The 16315-nt window shown below is 32.0% G+C and overlaps 1 protein-coding gene across 1 annotated transcript in view; it reads left to right on the top strand.

The window, feature by feature from the left end:
• The window catches only part of LOC125059368 (protein O-mannosyl-transferase TMTC1-like), a 119295-nt gene that overhangs the window by 51261 nt on the left and 51719 nt on the right, over nucleotides 1-16315 (top strand). The window contains exon 2 of the mRNA XM_047663766.1: nucleotides 2706-3038. Within this exon, the coding sequence (XP_047519722.1) occupies nucleotides 2713-3038 (326 nt within the window). The 5' untranslated portion in view covers nucleotides 2706-2712. The remainder of the gene's footprint in view (nucleotides 1-2705; nucleotides 3039-16315) is intronic.

The raw sequence follows: 16315 nt of genomic DNA, 5'->3' as shown, positions 1-16315 counted from the left end.
CCGTTTCGGAGAAGTTTAACTACAAACACCGCGACAGGAGAATTTTATATATTAGATAGTTTTATGCATTTACACAGTTTTAATATATAAATTGACATATTAAAGAGAGTAATAATAGAGACACTTTCAACTAAAAATTATACATAATAACTTAATATTTTTTCTTTCTCTTTAAATTATGGTGGCGTCGTTAGAGATATTAGGTATATTTATAATATTACCCTTGGTTTACGCACCTTAGAAATCGTGGCCAGCGAGAGTTTGCTACATCTTGTTGAAAGATAAATATTCCAGATTTGTCTATTAAAATTTCGTTAACGTCATCTACTGTAGCGAAGTGCGTATTTGTAAAAATGCGCTGGGTTTTACATTTATGAGTGATTGTATCCATTTCTATCAGTATTCACACTATCCGTAAGTATTATATTGATTTGTATAATAATTTTACGGAGAAAACATGGTTTATTGACAGAAATTGCGATTACATTTTAAAATTACTGTAAACATGAGTTTATACGTATATAATTATAATCTCAAGGTTATAATTATTTCGGTTTCAAAGAAAAAATTTAATTACCATTACCAAAAGTCATTAAATTGTTTTGTTATAGTAACTAATTATCTTCATTTCGTTAAAATAAATGCCTTTGGAACATTAACATATTTTTTCTAGAAAGTACTTAAACAAAATTATAAAAGTTATTACGTATAAAATTTGATCCGTATGAATCCAACACGTTTTTGAACAGGAATGAAACTTGACGCATCCGGGTTAGCATAAACTGTATTTTTTTATGTAATATGAGGCAAACAGGCAGGAGGCTCACCTGTTAAGTAATACCACTCACCTTGCCAGAAGGCTCGCAAGTGCGTGGCCGGCCTATACAGTATTGGTACACTTTTTTCTTGAAGCACCCTAAGTAAAGAGTTTACGGTTTTTTCGCCATTTATGACCGACAGTCATCGCGCTAAGTTTCATTTCTGAATCTTACACTAAGTTCCAGCTACCGTGTCCCTTGTAATATCTTTTGGTTAAATACCCCCGTCCATTAACAACAGGTTGTCAGTCTTACCACGTACTTGAATGACGCTATTAATTAAATATTAATCATTTGATATGACCCTACAAAACACAATTTTGTTGGTCTTTCGCTGCCTGTTAATGAGACAAACATAGCATGATATAAAAGTCAATACTATGATTTGTATAATTTTGTGGCATCCTCCTTCTTGAAGGATATATAAGCATTTTTAATAATGTTATGAAATTTTTGTATTTTTTTGAAACGGATAACGATTAATTCACTTTAAAAGTGAGAATCTCGATTATTTTTGAAAAAAAAAAGGCTCCTAGTTTCGTGTCCTAACGGTTTACATAATTAAATGTTAACGTGGCAGCTTAACGCTGTAACGGTTAGAAGGCTGCTCTTCAAACCGCAGCAGCCAGCCGAGTACTATAACTCCAACGGCTGACAGAACAAGCACTTCATACGATATTCTTCTTCTGTTTCTGTGGAAATAACATCGCTACAATAAACACAAGTTTTTATCTACGTTTTAGAGCAAGGCGGCATCAACAATCGACCTATACGAGTTGCGGCTGCCTTTTTTTAAATCTGCTTTTTAAGTTTAGTTCAAATAAATTATACATTAATCTATTTATACCCAACGAGAAATGATGAATAGATTTATTAATGAGTGAGGTCGTTCTATGTATGTCATGTTTGTGGAACGCGTAGTGCATTGCACGCTTTTGTTGGTGTTAGTAATGAAAAGAATTGGAACTAATATCTAGAACGAACACTTTTGTAGCAAGGAAAATATTTATCGGTTCGCATTGTTTGTAACTGGAGCAAATTCAGCAAAATGTGATTACAAATTATCAGATTATTCTAAGACATGTTGTCGGATCAAAATGTTTTTGGTATATAATTACGTAAGTGAAAATAACAAGAATATTTGGATATCAAAGGCTGAACCAAGCTACTGTGTATGTTTAAAGTTAATTGCAACTGTAGATTTAATGAGACTAAATAATCTATTTCTAATAGAGATAATATTTATGGTACCCTACGATCATGACTGTAGTGTCTTAAAATTTTTATTTTAATATTATTTTTTACAGTATTTTAAATGTATTTTGGTGTAGGTACGTATATAAAATTGTTTCAATGACGCACTTTGAAAAAAAACCAATTATCACACTTTGATAACATTCAAATTGAATATTTAACTAAAATAAAACAGACTTTGGCCTTACATAAATTTATGAGAGAATTTAAAAAAAAACATTAATATTCTAATAAAAATAAATAAAAACTAAGCTTAGTAGTAAGTTAAAAATTATAGTGGTCGCCAGGATTTGACAACCATTTACCGGCTCATTGTCATCAAATAAATGAATAAATTGCTCTATCGTCTGCAGAACCGTCGCGCTACAACCTTTTAGGTCTAGGCTGGACTGGATCTGTATATTTTTCGTGATGATTTGTTTTTTCTACTAAGCAGCCTTACGCCCCTGACGCCGTCGACTTTTTGCGCCTAAGACCTGCCGGTTTTCTCACAATGTTTTCCTTCATAGTGTGTTAACACACACACATACGAGTGTGTGTTGAATGCGCATATAGCCTCCATTAACACTACATAACCTCCGACCGTCTCTAATTTTTGTATCATACTCTCATGTAATTTTTTTTTTGTTACAGATTACAAATGTGCAGATGTAGGAACGTCACTGTAAACAAAACCAGCCCCAAAATGAAACGCCGCTTACCGCCAGTGAGGGAAGATATTCCCCAACATAGTATGTGCAATAGTGACTTAGTTGTGTATACTATGGTGACTACAACAGCGGTACTCAGTTATATTAACAGTCTCAATGGTGATTTTGTTCATGACGATATACCTGCTATAGTGACGAATAGTGATGTGACGGGGAGTAGCCTGAAACAGCTGTTTTTGGATGACTTTTGGGGTACACCGATGGTTGATCCGCACAGCCATAAATCTTATAGGCCGCTGACAACACTGTCTTTTAGGTGAGTTATAGAATACTTTAAGTATTCATTATATTTATACAACGCTACATTTACGCGAATACTACACATAAATATATATAAAAGTTATAAAACGTATACAATCATTACGTTATCTATATGGCGACTCATTGGTCTAGTGGTTAGTACCCCTGACTTCGAATCCATTAGTCCCGGGTTCGATCCCCGGCTGAGACGAACATCGATGTGATGAGCGTTTGGTGTTGTGCTTAGGTCTTGGGTGTTTAAATATGTATTTATATGTCTATCGATCTATAATATGTATGTATATCCGTTGCCTAGTACCCATAACGCAAGCTTCACCAGCTTAGCATGGGACTAGGTCAATTGGTGTGAATTGTCTAAAAAAATAAAATATAAATAAAAAATATAAATTTCTCTTTAGCAGACGTGGTTTCTCGCTTTTATATATGTTAAAGCTTTAATTCATTGCATTTAATACACTAGCAACGGTTTTAACTACATAAATTTAAGTTTTCAATATCTACGTTACTACGCACTATACACATGTTTGTAAATTATATACAAAATGCATGTAACAAGTAATTTTATGTTTGTGACGTTTATTTATTTACAGCATAAAAAATGCTAAACAATATTTATAATATACATATTATGTTATAAGCTCATTCTCGTAATAACCTAATACATATCACGTATACTACTTAAATCGAAGATTAATGACCTAACTTTATTGCAGCAAATAGGAAAAAAATAGCAACAACTTATAATCATATATAAATAGCAAAAACAAACCATGAATCCATCGAATTCTCAATATAACCATACCATACCATAAGAAAAATAATAAATTACAACATACTCGAACATTCGTATAAACCAAACAAGTACCAAGACACGATCCAAACTTAAATTCGAACAGGATTTACACAAATCCTCCAAAGTTGGATATCAATTTCATATGAGTTATGCAATTCTAGGAGTCGATTGCTTCCGGAGCGCAACATCTTCACTAACTTTATATAACTAACTATATCCATATTTGTGTAGTTTCGGGAACTAATAATGATTAATACTGCAGTTTCACTATGACGAGTTTGCACTCGTCGATTGCATCTAAGTTTCCTTTAGGTTTGCGTTAAGTTTACCGTCTTTGTCTTCATTATAAGTACAGTCTCCGCGAACGTTAGTTATCTTTAATGAACTTTATGTTTTATTTAAAAAAATTGTAGTAATCAGCTGTGAAGCAAAATATAAAGGTTGTGGTTTATTATGTTAAATATATCAAATATCGCAGATAATACAATCAATTATTACAATGACTACACCAGATTACAACGACATTTTAGTTTAGTGAACGAATTTTTTCGATGGTTTCATGCTTTCATAAAATACGTTATTTTTAGTTTAAAACAGCTCGAAAGTATCGCGCACCTATAAAATTCTGACTTCATGATATTTTTGATGAAAATATTTAATTACTTTTCTATTATTCGATTTTACGAATTATTCTTGGTAAGTTTTAGCAATAGCTAATCGCGTCTTGGTTCCACATCCGATCACGAATTAACACAGCTTTAGCAGCTACTCACAACCTCAGATAGTGTATGTTCTCCTTACTTAACTAAATCAGTCCAATTTCGCCCTTTTAACTAAAGCTGTCTCTTTCTGGAAAATTCTGTAAAATATTCACAGATAAGTACTTGTACATATAATGTATGAATTTAGAACTAAACGTTTCCAAAAAAAAATGCAAAACTTATACGTTTGAAACATAATACGGTTGATGGGTTGACAACATTGAATTAACATTTAGCCCATCAGCTCAAATGAGTTCAAGTTTATGTTTAGTAATTACTTTGTATGATGTTAGAGTAACTTCTAGTCTTCTACTAGCAGTATTTCACTCGTCGTTTTCATTTCGGTTAAAAGCATTAGATTGTTTTTAACAAACTGACTACATACTACATATAATTGTGACTCAATTAACGTTTGGATTAGCTTTTACATTTTTGTTTATACATATTATTATGTATATTTTTTTCTTTAGATTTTACTTTATTTAATTTTAGTTATAGTTACATGTTTTTTGAGTAATTTTTTTGTTGTTTATTAATTATGCACTTCTTTTACTTTACCCGCTGTAGGTGTTTATTTTTTTATTGTTCTATAAACGACTATATGGGTTTCCTGGAAGAAATCGCTTATTGACTAATAACTTATGTAACCTGATTTTATTTGTATCTTATGTGTATGATTTTGTATATTATGGTTACGAAGTGTAAATAAATATTATATATTGGCATTAAAAAACATATTCATCAAAGTAAACCAGATATTCCTTCAAAATTTACCTTTTCATTAAAGGGGTGAATCTTTCTCCGGAATGAAATAAATGTGTTTGATATATTAAATTCGGAGTCCACACGCCATGTGATAAATAGAGGCTTCTCCGCACAATTTATGAGCGACTTCTAGACGTTGGAATGAATGTTGAAAACACAACATAATGTGTATTTACCTCTCCTTCCTTCCTTTATAAAATAATAATGTTATCTCGCTTGGGTCTATAGGGTAATGATGTTGACAGAATACGAATGTGCCACGAATGTTTGAATATGACATGGCGCTTTTCTTGTTAAACTTTGAAAGATTTGTTAACGTATGTTTTGGTGTTGTACTTTATTTTGAACATTTAAGTAACCTATACAAAAATTACGCGTTTACAGTATGGGTATTGGCTTCTTATATGTATGAGTAATATTTACTTATCAATATTCTTTAAAGCTGCCTTGATTCCAGATAATCTAGTAATCCTTAAATCAAATTCCATGGATTTTGTCCCAGTGCATTGTTAAACTACATATAGTTTTTAGAACGTATAAAACCCTTGCATTTTGCTATCAGCTTCCGATGCTATCTCGCATACTGTATGTTATTATTATGGGTTAAGTCCTATCAATTGTTGCGTATAATTACATCGGGCCTTGTTCCCGAGAACAATGGCGCAAATAGGATTTGAAATAACGCCCCGCTAATGTGTGATTGAACAATGTTACGTATGATATTGCCTTGCTCTACATATTGCGGTTGTTAAATTAATTGAGAAGCTGTAACTCGACAAAGGGATATTATGGTTTCGAATTACTAATATAAAAATATACAGGCAGTCAAAATTAGAGGTGCTAAAACCCTTTGCTATTTAGTATTTTCCTTAACCCATGTAAGCGATCGGCTCTCTGTGTCTGACAATCCTAGATAATTGGGTATAAGCATGGCAATTTTATCACAATATAAGTGGTTAAAATATTACTTTTTACTAAAATTTACCATCTGGGCTTATAAACGCACAGACTCAGGGAGGAGATCTTAATCTAACTTAATCTAACTAATAAGGCTAACTTGAATTAAATTTAAAAAAAAACATTCTTTGGTAATTGATTGAAATTAAAAAAAAATTACATATTTCAAATTACTATTCAATAATAACAAATTACGCAACACAAAAATTTAAATTAAATTATATATACATTACACGTTGCCAAATTGAAAGGGATATATTGACAATAAAACATTAATGACCAGTAATTGTTCGTTATTTCAACCGTTATTAAAAATTCATTTATTCCTTGTCGTTTCTGTACCGTCATTTATTAGACGGGTTTTGAATATAAATGTGTAAAGCATAATGTACTTGAAACGACTGAATACATGCTTTTTTATGTAATTATTAAAATAAAAAACGCAACCTTGCATCACAGACTTTATTCTCGGAAATCTAAATTTATTTATGTTTCTTAATGAATTAAAAAAACAAATAACGATACAACCTCTAGGCATAATTCTTCAGATATCTGATTCGTGATTATTTTTGTTTCTTGGCAGCCAAGTAGGTGATTGTCCATCTAACTTGTACATACACATTCTTCAGAACACTACTTTTTTTTCGTAGAAATCGCAGTTTGTTAAAAATCTGTCGTCTTCGTTCGATTCGATTCGTCTATGGGAAATTACATTGGAGGTACTTTACTATTTTATAGATTACAAATTGGATCTATGGTCAACTTTTTATATATTACTTAATAGCTTAAGTACTCATTAATTCCTAATGGCTGCTAAAGTATATGCATATCAAATATAAAATTACAGGTTTCTATTATATGAAATAATTTGTATTGTGTGGCAGTGTGAAAATACCATCTGTTACATTATTTCTTTGTCTATTTAAGCGTTGATTTATGAAATATTTTATATTATAAAATAGGGCCTGAAACGGCGGAAACGTTACATTTGTGTGATGTACTTTAAATGTGTAAAACAAACTTTAATATATATTAAACAAAGCAGTGTTGACAGTATGGCTTCAGAGTCCGATTCTCATCCCTGATATCGTAGGTTCGATCTCCCCGTGTATACCAATGTATGTGTACATATAACACTCGCTCGTACGGTGATGGAAAATATGGTGAGGAAACCAGTAAAAAAACTACATGTATCAGACAGAAGGCTGATCAAACTATTAGCATAAGAAATAAAAATGATGACGTATGTAACGTTTCTTTGATCATTCTCATCTAAAGCGAAGACGCAATGGATTATTATTATTATTATCATTACTATTATTATAAAGACATAAAGTCATTAAGACAATATTTTTTAGTTTTTGACAAGATCAATCCTTAGATTTGATTATGATTAATTAAAATGACCGAGTAGGAATAATGTATATGTGTAAATAAAATTTAAAAGGCACTATGACTGTTTTGCCTTCATTTTGTGTACAAATTTTAAGCTTGCCCATACTTTAATCTTTCCGAAACAAAACGAATGCATACAAAATATTGTTGTTTGTCTTCCGGCAAAGGTAATCTGATTGCGCTTTCATATTTCTAGAGCACGAACGAGTGGACGATTCAACTTTGCTTTGCTGTATTGAATTTCAATTGTTTCGTACGTCAAACATTTTTTGTCGAAGTGGGTTGTTGCCTTTGAAATGTTATGGTTGATAGGTTTATATTGAAGGGAAAAATTTATTGGTAAAACTTTGGAATTTTGTTAGCTTAGTTTGTTGTTGCTTTAGTAATTTAATTTTACTATATAAATAAAGATAAGCCTTCACAATCACTAAAACCTATTTTGATTAATAAATTACGCAATTAATAAAACGTGAAAGGGATAAACTTAACATTTTATACATTACAAGCAGACTCGGCCAAGCGTTGCTGAGGTTAAGGTTTTTGTTATAGTAGTAAACTATTCCAGAGAAACGGCAGGAGAACACCAATCCACCATGCTTTTTTGGTGGTTATGCCATTAAATTGTAGCTTATGTGAAACGTTAGTACTTTCAAGACAGCGCCATCTGTTAGAATTGTGACTATCAAATAATAAACAAATATTTTGCAATGGTATAAATTGAGATGTAAGCTATCCTATCTTTTAAGTTGGATCAAACTACACACGGTGTGCAAATTTGATTGATATCGGTTCGGTAGTTTAGGAGCCCATAGCGGACAAACAACGTGACAAGTAATTATTATAAATATATATTAAGATTAATATAATAGATAATTTTAAAACCCTTGACCGTTTTGACGTATACAGCACTATAAGCGAGACCGATAGCTTGTTTATAACATTAAAATTATAGCAATTGAAGTACATTTATTATTTATATTCCTATTTTACTTCGGTGAAGTAATTTCTGATTTGATGAATCAATACAAAAAAATCGGTTGTTTTCTCTGCTAATATTATCTAAGTTAAAAAGATCCGTGATTTTTAAGTTAACATTTATGTTTAAGTAATTATATTATTTAAGTACAGCAGCAGAAAGTACTCGGTAACAATAGTGATAGCGGTACTGATTCGTAGCGCTGATGTCGCGACATTTAAAGTGTGATATTTTTAATATACAGTAGGAGAGTTATAGATTTAAGGAATTTAAGAGGAAAAATAAGATAGCAATAAAGAAATAATTTATAACAACGCAAACAACATTTCGTACAAGAGGTTTCTCCAAAAGTTTTTCGTCAGTCAGCAACAAAAAGTAAATAACAACCGTTACTAAGCTAAACGAAATTATACACGAAAGAGGTTACAACGTATTTTTCCTTTACCAGCGACCTTGGGATTGCGCAGTACATATCGACGTAGGAAAGCATATTTGCTGTAAGTAGACATATTGCAATTGTTCACCAGAGCCAAAAAACTTAATTAATTTTGGAAAAAAATTAATAGTGTCGAACCTATCCATGATATTGCTACCATTTTTGAAACATATATTTATTTAACTGCCAGTCACCATTTGCAATGTAAACTTTTTATCCAAGGTTACTATAACTACGTGTTTGGCTAGTTACAGCAAACAGTTTTTTAAATCACAAACCTTTAAAACGCTGTAACTAAGGAAGAAAAATGTACGCGCGGAAATATTATCAATTTACAGGCGGTAAATATGCTGTATGCAGTACATTTATGTATTTGGGTACTTTCAATTGCAATTCAAGATGTAAGATTATTTTATAATTATGATTAGATCTAGAAATGCAGTGGGTCATTTGGTAATGTAATGTTTGCTTGAAATAAAATGTCGTAAATGGTAAAAAAAAAACTGCTGTAAGTAAACGAATGTAAAAATCACACGCCGCAGAAATGCTGTAAGTAGCGTTAAGTTTTTAAATGGGAAGAAGTAAGTATTTGTAAAGAAAAAAATGCAGTTTTTCTTTTGCTGTAAGTACAAATTGTCTAAAATGACTGGATTTTGGCCTACATACAGCATTTAATCTTGCTAAAAAAAATATAAGTACGGGCGTTTTCAACGGCGTATGTAATTTTTTTTTCATCGTAGAGGCACAGGACCCAGGACATTCGATGCGGTTTTTTTTTCTGATTCTAATGGCAGTAAAAAGTCACTTTAGGTATTTTGTCTACTTACAGCAAATATGCTTTCCTACGTCGATATATTCGACATTAAAGTCGGTATCGCAAGTCAATATCGCTGTAAGTAGCTACAAATACTATTTTGAAAAGGTGGGAGCTTGTAGTTTATTGTTTATCAGAATGCCAAATCATAAAATGACTGCTTCACGACTGATTTGAGAGCAACCGCCGATGCGAAAACCGCTGTGTGAGTTCGAAAAGTGAGTTACAGAATCGCAGGGCAGGCAGAGCTTTGGTAGCCAGTATGAATATTGTTACAATTTATAGAAAACTTGCTGCCTTGCAATTCTCACGGCTAGACATGTGTTTTTCTAATACTTTGGAATTGAATTTTTTTCAGCGATGATGTGGCATTCTAATGGTGAAAGAATGTTTAATCAATCCTGTTGTTTTTGAGTTCGATACAAACAGAAAAATAAAAATTCCTGTTTGATATTACTGGACAACATAAATAAATAAAGCGTTCTTTTAAATTGCTAGTAATAAAAGCTTGTCGAGGGTCCTTCAGATCGTGTTTTGAAGTTATAATACTTTGTTGAATCATCTCGTTCCCTAGGGATCAAAAATTAAATTAAACTTAGATCTAGACAGTGCAAATACAAAACAAGGACAATATTTATGTGGAGTTTTAATCAAAGAACGGAAATTAACAGATAACCACTGCGAATTGAATTTAACTTATAAATACTAATTTATTTTCTTTTATAAATAACTTTTTTAATTTAAACTCGCCTCGTTACAGAAAGTAACTCGCCACGTTTTCTTGTAAATAGTTTGAATTTAATTTTAAAATTATTAAATCAATAGTTGAGATTGAAGTGTTAGTAAAGTGAAAAACCATTTCGTATGGGTTTTCGAAAGACGGCTAAAGCCATTTCTATGTAATTAATAGATTTTAATTGGAACGTTTAACTTAATAATATATGTTGTAGCACATTCATAGAGTTAATGATATGTTATTATAAATTTAGAATACTGAAATCGATTTTCAATCAAGACTAAGTAGTAACTAACTTAACTAGAATATAAAATAACTGCCTAAACTAAAATAAACTTGGTATTGTCTTTTATAGACATAACTTTTTCATATTTAAAGAAAACACTTTTTTACCGGATTGAAGTCGCAAAAATTTAAAATTATGCAAAATAATTGTAAATTTATAATAATACATATCTTCAATCCGGTAAAAAAGTGTTTTCTTTAAAATAAACTTAATAAATTTATAATGATTAAAGAAAGGCTCTCATAGATACGCGCATTCTCCCAAAGGATAATTAAGAAACAATAATAATAACCATAACATATATAATAACAAAACAAACACCTATTTAATAGCTACAATTTATTAAATATAGTGACATAAGGACATCTCCAATGCTTTAATAACAGTTGTAATGTTTTCCCCTATATATAATTTTAACCATAAAAAATGCAATACTGTGATTTCGCTGTACTATTAGAGTACGAAGTTCTAGAGTAACTATACAAGAAAGGCTTTTAGCTACCAAGCGTTGTTACAATTTGGAGCCGATCCAAGCCGTGTTTATAAATTTTCATTTGGACAATGATACATGCCTGTGTAGGGCTTACATTTTTATTTGTTTTTGGACTCTAATAAATTTAACATACCGATTTATTAATCATTCTTGTATATTTGACTTGAATGTAGAGCTTTTGTACCGCGTGAACAAGGTTGTGTCAGCGTATGGATATTATTTTTTATGTAACGGAGGCAGACGGGCAGGAGGCTCACCTGATGTTAAGTTATACCGCCGCCCATGAACACTCGAACTGCTAGAAGGCTCGGAAGCACGCTGCCGGCCTTTGAAGAAGTGGTACGCTTTCTTGAAGGACCCTAAGTCGAATTGGTTCGGAAATACTTCAGTGGGCAGCTGGTTCCACACAATATTATAGTGGTGGTGCGCGACAGAAATTGCCTTAAGAATCGCTCAGATATTGAGAGTACTAAATCTAAATTGCATACTAAAACGTTCTTTATTGATATCTTTATCACTATTTTACATTACCGAGTACTGCTGCTGTACTGAAGTAAAATAATTAGGTAAAATGGAAACATTATAATTAACTTAAAAACTTGATTAGTGTGGCTAAAAGATCTTCAAATACTTCTTTGTATATAAAAAAAAAATATGTTTATAGATATAAGACAATGTTCTTCACGTTGACAGTTAAACATAACTGTATACTATTGAATAGAGTAATTTCAAATATGGCACAGCCTAACCTCATAATAAAAGTAACATTAAAGGTTCAAACACGTAGCGAAGTTACGGATTCATAAAACTTGGTTTATTCTCTATCGTAAAAGAGACACCCTGATTTTATTTTACGTTCTATATCAAACGCATTATTATTTCATATTTGGTGCAGCCTAAATAAAGTAGAGGCTTGGGTGGGTCAGACAACATACTTAGTGGTTTTCTGTTATTTGCATAATTAATGCAAATGTTTTCGCATCAAATATCGTCGCATTTATTCGTAATTTGAGCGAACTTTTATATAAAAATCTCTTTATCTTACTCTACTCTACTTAATCAATTGCAGTATTTGAGTCTAGGTCTTCACAAGCTACTACTAGAGTAGGTAGTAGTAGTAGTTTTAGATGGAAGCAATTGGTTCTAACCATTATAGTTTGTTTCCTTGTGAGAATAGTGGTTCATCGATTTTATTCGGAGCAAATTTGACGCAAATTGTACTCGCATTACTTTTCAGTTTCAAGCCAGTATTAACCTTTCCTTTCGGCTATAGTTAATATCTTAAAGTTAAAGTACAGTATAACTTTACATAATTTATCAACTACGGCGTCATGCCTTTCAAACCTTTTAAATGTTTTTATGGCCAGCTGAGTGGCGAAGGTTGGAGAATTCAACAAATAATTATATAATGTGTAAGGATCTGCTTGCAATAAAACCGAGCAAAATCTTAACAAACTAGAATGGTAAACGACCCAGGATAGAAAAGGTTAACTAGGAGAGCTTACAGTCTAAGATATAAGCGCCAATTTACGGAGATATAATAATATATTTTTATTTGGAATCTTACAAACTAATACGCGCTTATTTATAATGTGTTAATCATTCTAATATAACTAAACACTATTTTGTCTTTTAGAACCGCAGTATAATCACCAATTAGTCAGAAAGATACTAAGCACGTAAGTAAGAACAGTGTAACACGTCTTATAACTGACTTAATTGTGATATCAAGAAATAACTTTGCAAAAGGCATCTCATATAATTTAGGTTTAATTGGTTTTTTTATGGAAACTAGTTTGATGAACGTTGCAAATTTTAAAATTTAAGTACACAAATTAATAGGTCGATAGATTATAAAACATTGACTAAAGTTATTACCATGTATGTTGCCAAGGTTACAATGATGTTTTTGATTCTCAATTTATAATTCGGCCAAATGTGATTTTAATAGTGTAGGTTGCCATGGTTACTAATTACAAAAAGTTTACATTCTATAGTCCACGTTAAATGTGTTTTGTATTGCATGGTTTCTATAACTTGAGCCACCCTTTGTAACAGGCCGCAAAGCACTTAGATATATAATATTTTTATTGCAGACCCGACCCCGCTTAGGAAGCAAAAGAGACCCACTAAATAAAATATTCTTTGGAATGTAATGTTGAGTTTATGTAGCACAATATGACCGTTACGTTTTTGCTTAGGCTTTGTTTACGTTCAGTTCTTAAATCTACTTAAGCGTAAAAGCTCCAGTAAATTGTGAATTGTTTGTTTCGTTATTGTTAAGCTGGTGACAGCTCTGCCTAGAAATTAGTCTGTTATTTGTCAATGTCAGACTGTCAGACAGAATTTTTAAATTGAATAAAGCTTGTTCAAACCAATGGTTTTAAAAACTCAAAGTTTTATTAAATACGTAAAATGCGGTGATATTTTAAATTTATAATATATATATATATATATACTTATTACTTTTTAAAACTATTTTTAGATAGGCTTTTAATTTACTTAAATTACGTATAATATTTTTGGAGGATATAGTAAAAATATTTTATAGATTGTGGGTAGTCTTAAAAATTTAAATGATAGCGTTGCATCGTTCAATTTATTCAAAAATATAGAATATTTACAAGAGGACGTGCATTTTACGAGGCTCATAAAGAGGTAGATAGCGCACACTAAGATAAGACTCTGATGCAATTTATGACCTAAACAACATTCAGGAACTTAGATAATGTTCTACGCTCTATATGAATTCTAACATTAACTTGTAACTAATATTTGAATTTTTCAGCGTACAAAGTCTATTGAGCAGGACATTTCAGCGTTTTTTATTAAAGAAAAGAAACCTTTGGTAGAAACCCATTTGTCTATAATTATGATCTACATAATTAGAAGGAACACGAAATTCAATCCGTTCCATTTTGACGTCTGGCGTTCCAAGACAGAGAGCTTTTTAAAGCAGTTTATACCGCGCACCACTACTTTCTGAAACCAGCTGCCATGCCAGGTATTTGAGAACGGGCTCTTAAGACAAGAGCTCACCTTAAAGGCCTGCAAAGAACTTGCAAGCCTAATGTTGTGGGTATCAACGGGTTAGCACTTAAATGTAAGGGACCCGCCCGTTGGCATCTGTCTTATAAATGATGTAAAAAAAAAACAATGGGGCTACAACCTTTTTAGGTCTGGGCCTCAAATTTCTGTATCAGTTTCATGATCACTTGTTAATCCAGCCTTCTGTGCCTGACGCACGCCGTCGACTTTTTAGGTCCAAGTCGGTTTCCTCACGATGTTTTCCTTCACCGTTCGAGCGTATGTTAAATGCGGACATAGAAAGTCCATTGGTGCACAGCCGCGAATCGAACCTCCGACCTCAGGGATTAGAGTCACACGCTGAAGCCACTTAAATTAGTTGAAATAAAAATTAATAAAGTTAGATATGTGCATGATGCTCTGCTTATTTTCGCATCCTCAAAGTAGTGAGTCAATTGAGTGAATATTTCGTATTCCAATTTATATGGTAAAGTCTGGCCTAGGTTCCAGGTTAAATTATCGCTGTTATTGCTTTATACAAAGGTCTACAAGCCATTAAAAGCTAGATTTACTAAATGATAAAGTATGGCAAGTTTGTATTGAACGTAAAAGAGAAATATTAATAAAAATGTAGTAGTGCCGTCGCGTGTCTGCTCGCAGTTAGAATTCAGAGTACGCTCAAATTTTGGCTATAGAACATAACTACAGATTCTAGATGTGACCTTAATAAATACATTTTATTGTCCTATGCCATAAAAAATATATTTTGTGATGTATTTAATACCTGTCTGACTTATTTAGAAGTTATACTGAAACTAGAATTATTTAAACCAAAAGCATTTACCAATTCTGTATTACTTTCTTGCGTTCCTAGCTTACATTTTATTTATTCACTAATTCACTTATTTGAGTTTCTATAGAACTATAACTAAGGATTAAAAAAAAATTATAGAACAGATGGCAAACGGGCAGGAGGCTCAGCTGATGTTAAGTGATACCGCCGCACATGGACACTCTCAATGCCAGAGGGCTCGCGAGTGCGTTGCCGGCCTTTTAAGAATTGGTACGCTCTTTTCTTGAAGTACCCTAAGTCGAATTGGGTTACTGAAATTAAATAAGCAAAGTAGACAAAAGCGGATAAAACATCTGCACTTCATTTAATATAAATACCAGTTTTATTCTATTTTTAGAAACACTCTCATTTTAAATATTGAAGTAGTAATTGAAACATAATGGAACTTTTAATTTTTAATTAACAAAGTTGCTTATTTAATGCGAGACAAGTACCATTACATAGTGCAATTCTGTCGGGCTTAATGAATTAATAAGCATGCAATTGAAGCGACAATGATTGCGCACTAATTAAATATGACATTCACGTACATTTCACTTTTCATTTAGATTTTTAATACTGACGGTCTTGTGATGAATGACTTAATAGTAGTTTTACTTTGTCCCGCATATGAAATGCATAAAATAAACGAGGTTACACAGCCTTGCGATTCTGTAACTCACTTTTCGAACTCGCAGCAGTTTTCGCAGCGGGTGGTCTTCTGATAAGGAGCTTGTAGTTTATTGTTTATCAGAATGCCAAATCGTAAAATGACTGTTTCACGACTGATTTGAGCGCGACCGCCGCTGTGAAAACCGCTGTGAGAGTTCGAAAAGTGAGAGTTCTCGTGAAACTAATACATTTATCGATGTTCAAACATGTAAGTCAGAAATTTTAGCAAAAAATTACTTGTAATGCGTATACGAAACATATAAACATCTAGAATACTAAATCTTCAGCTTTATATCTATGTTAATAACATTGGTACAAGTTGGTACGAG

Source organism: Pieris napi, chromosome 19, assembly GCF_905475465.1.
Source record: "Pieris napi chromosome 19, ilPieNapi1.2, whole genome shotgun sequence".
Lineage (NCBI taxonomy): Eukaryota > Metazoa > Arthropoda > Insecta > Lepidoptera > Pieridae > Pieris > Pieris napi.
This window is presented reverse-complemented; position numbering and strand designations above follow the sequence as displayed.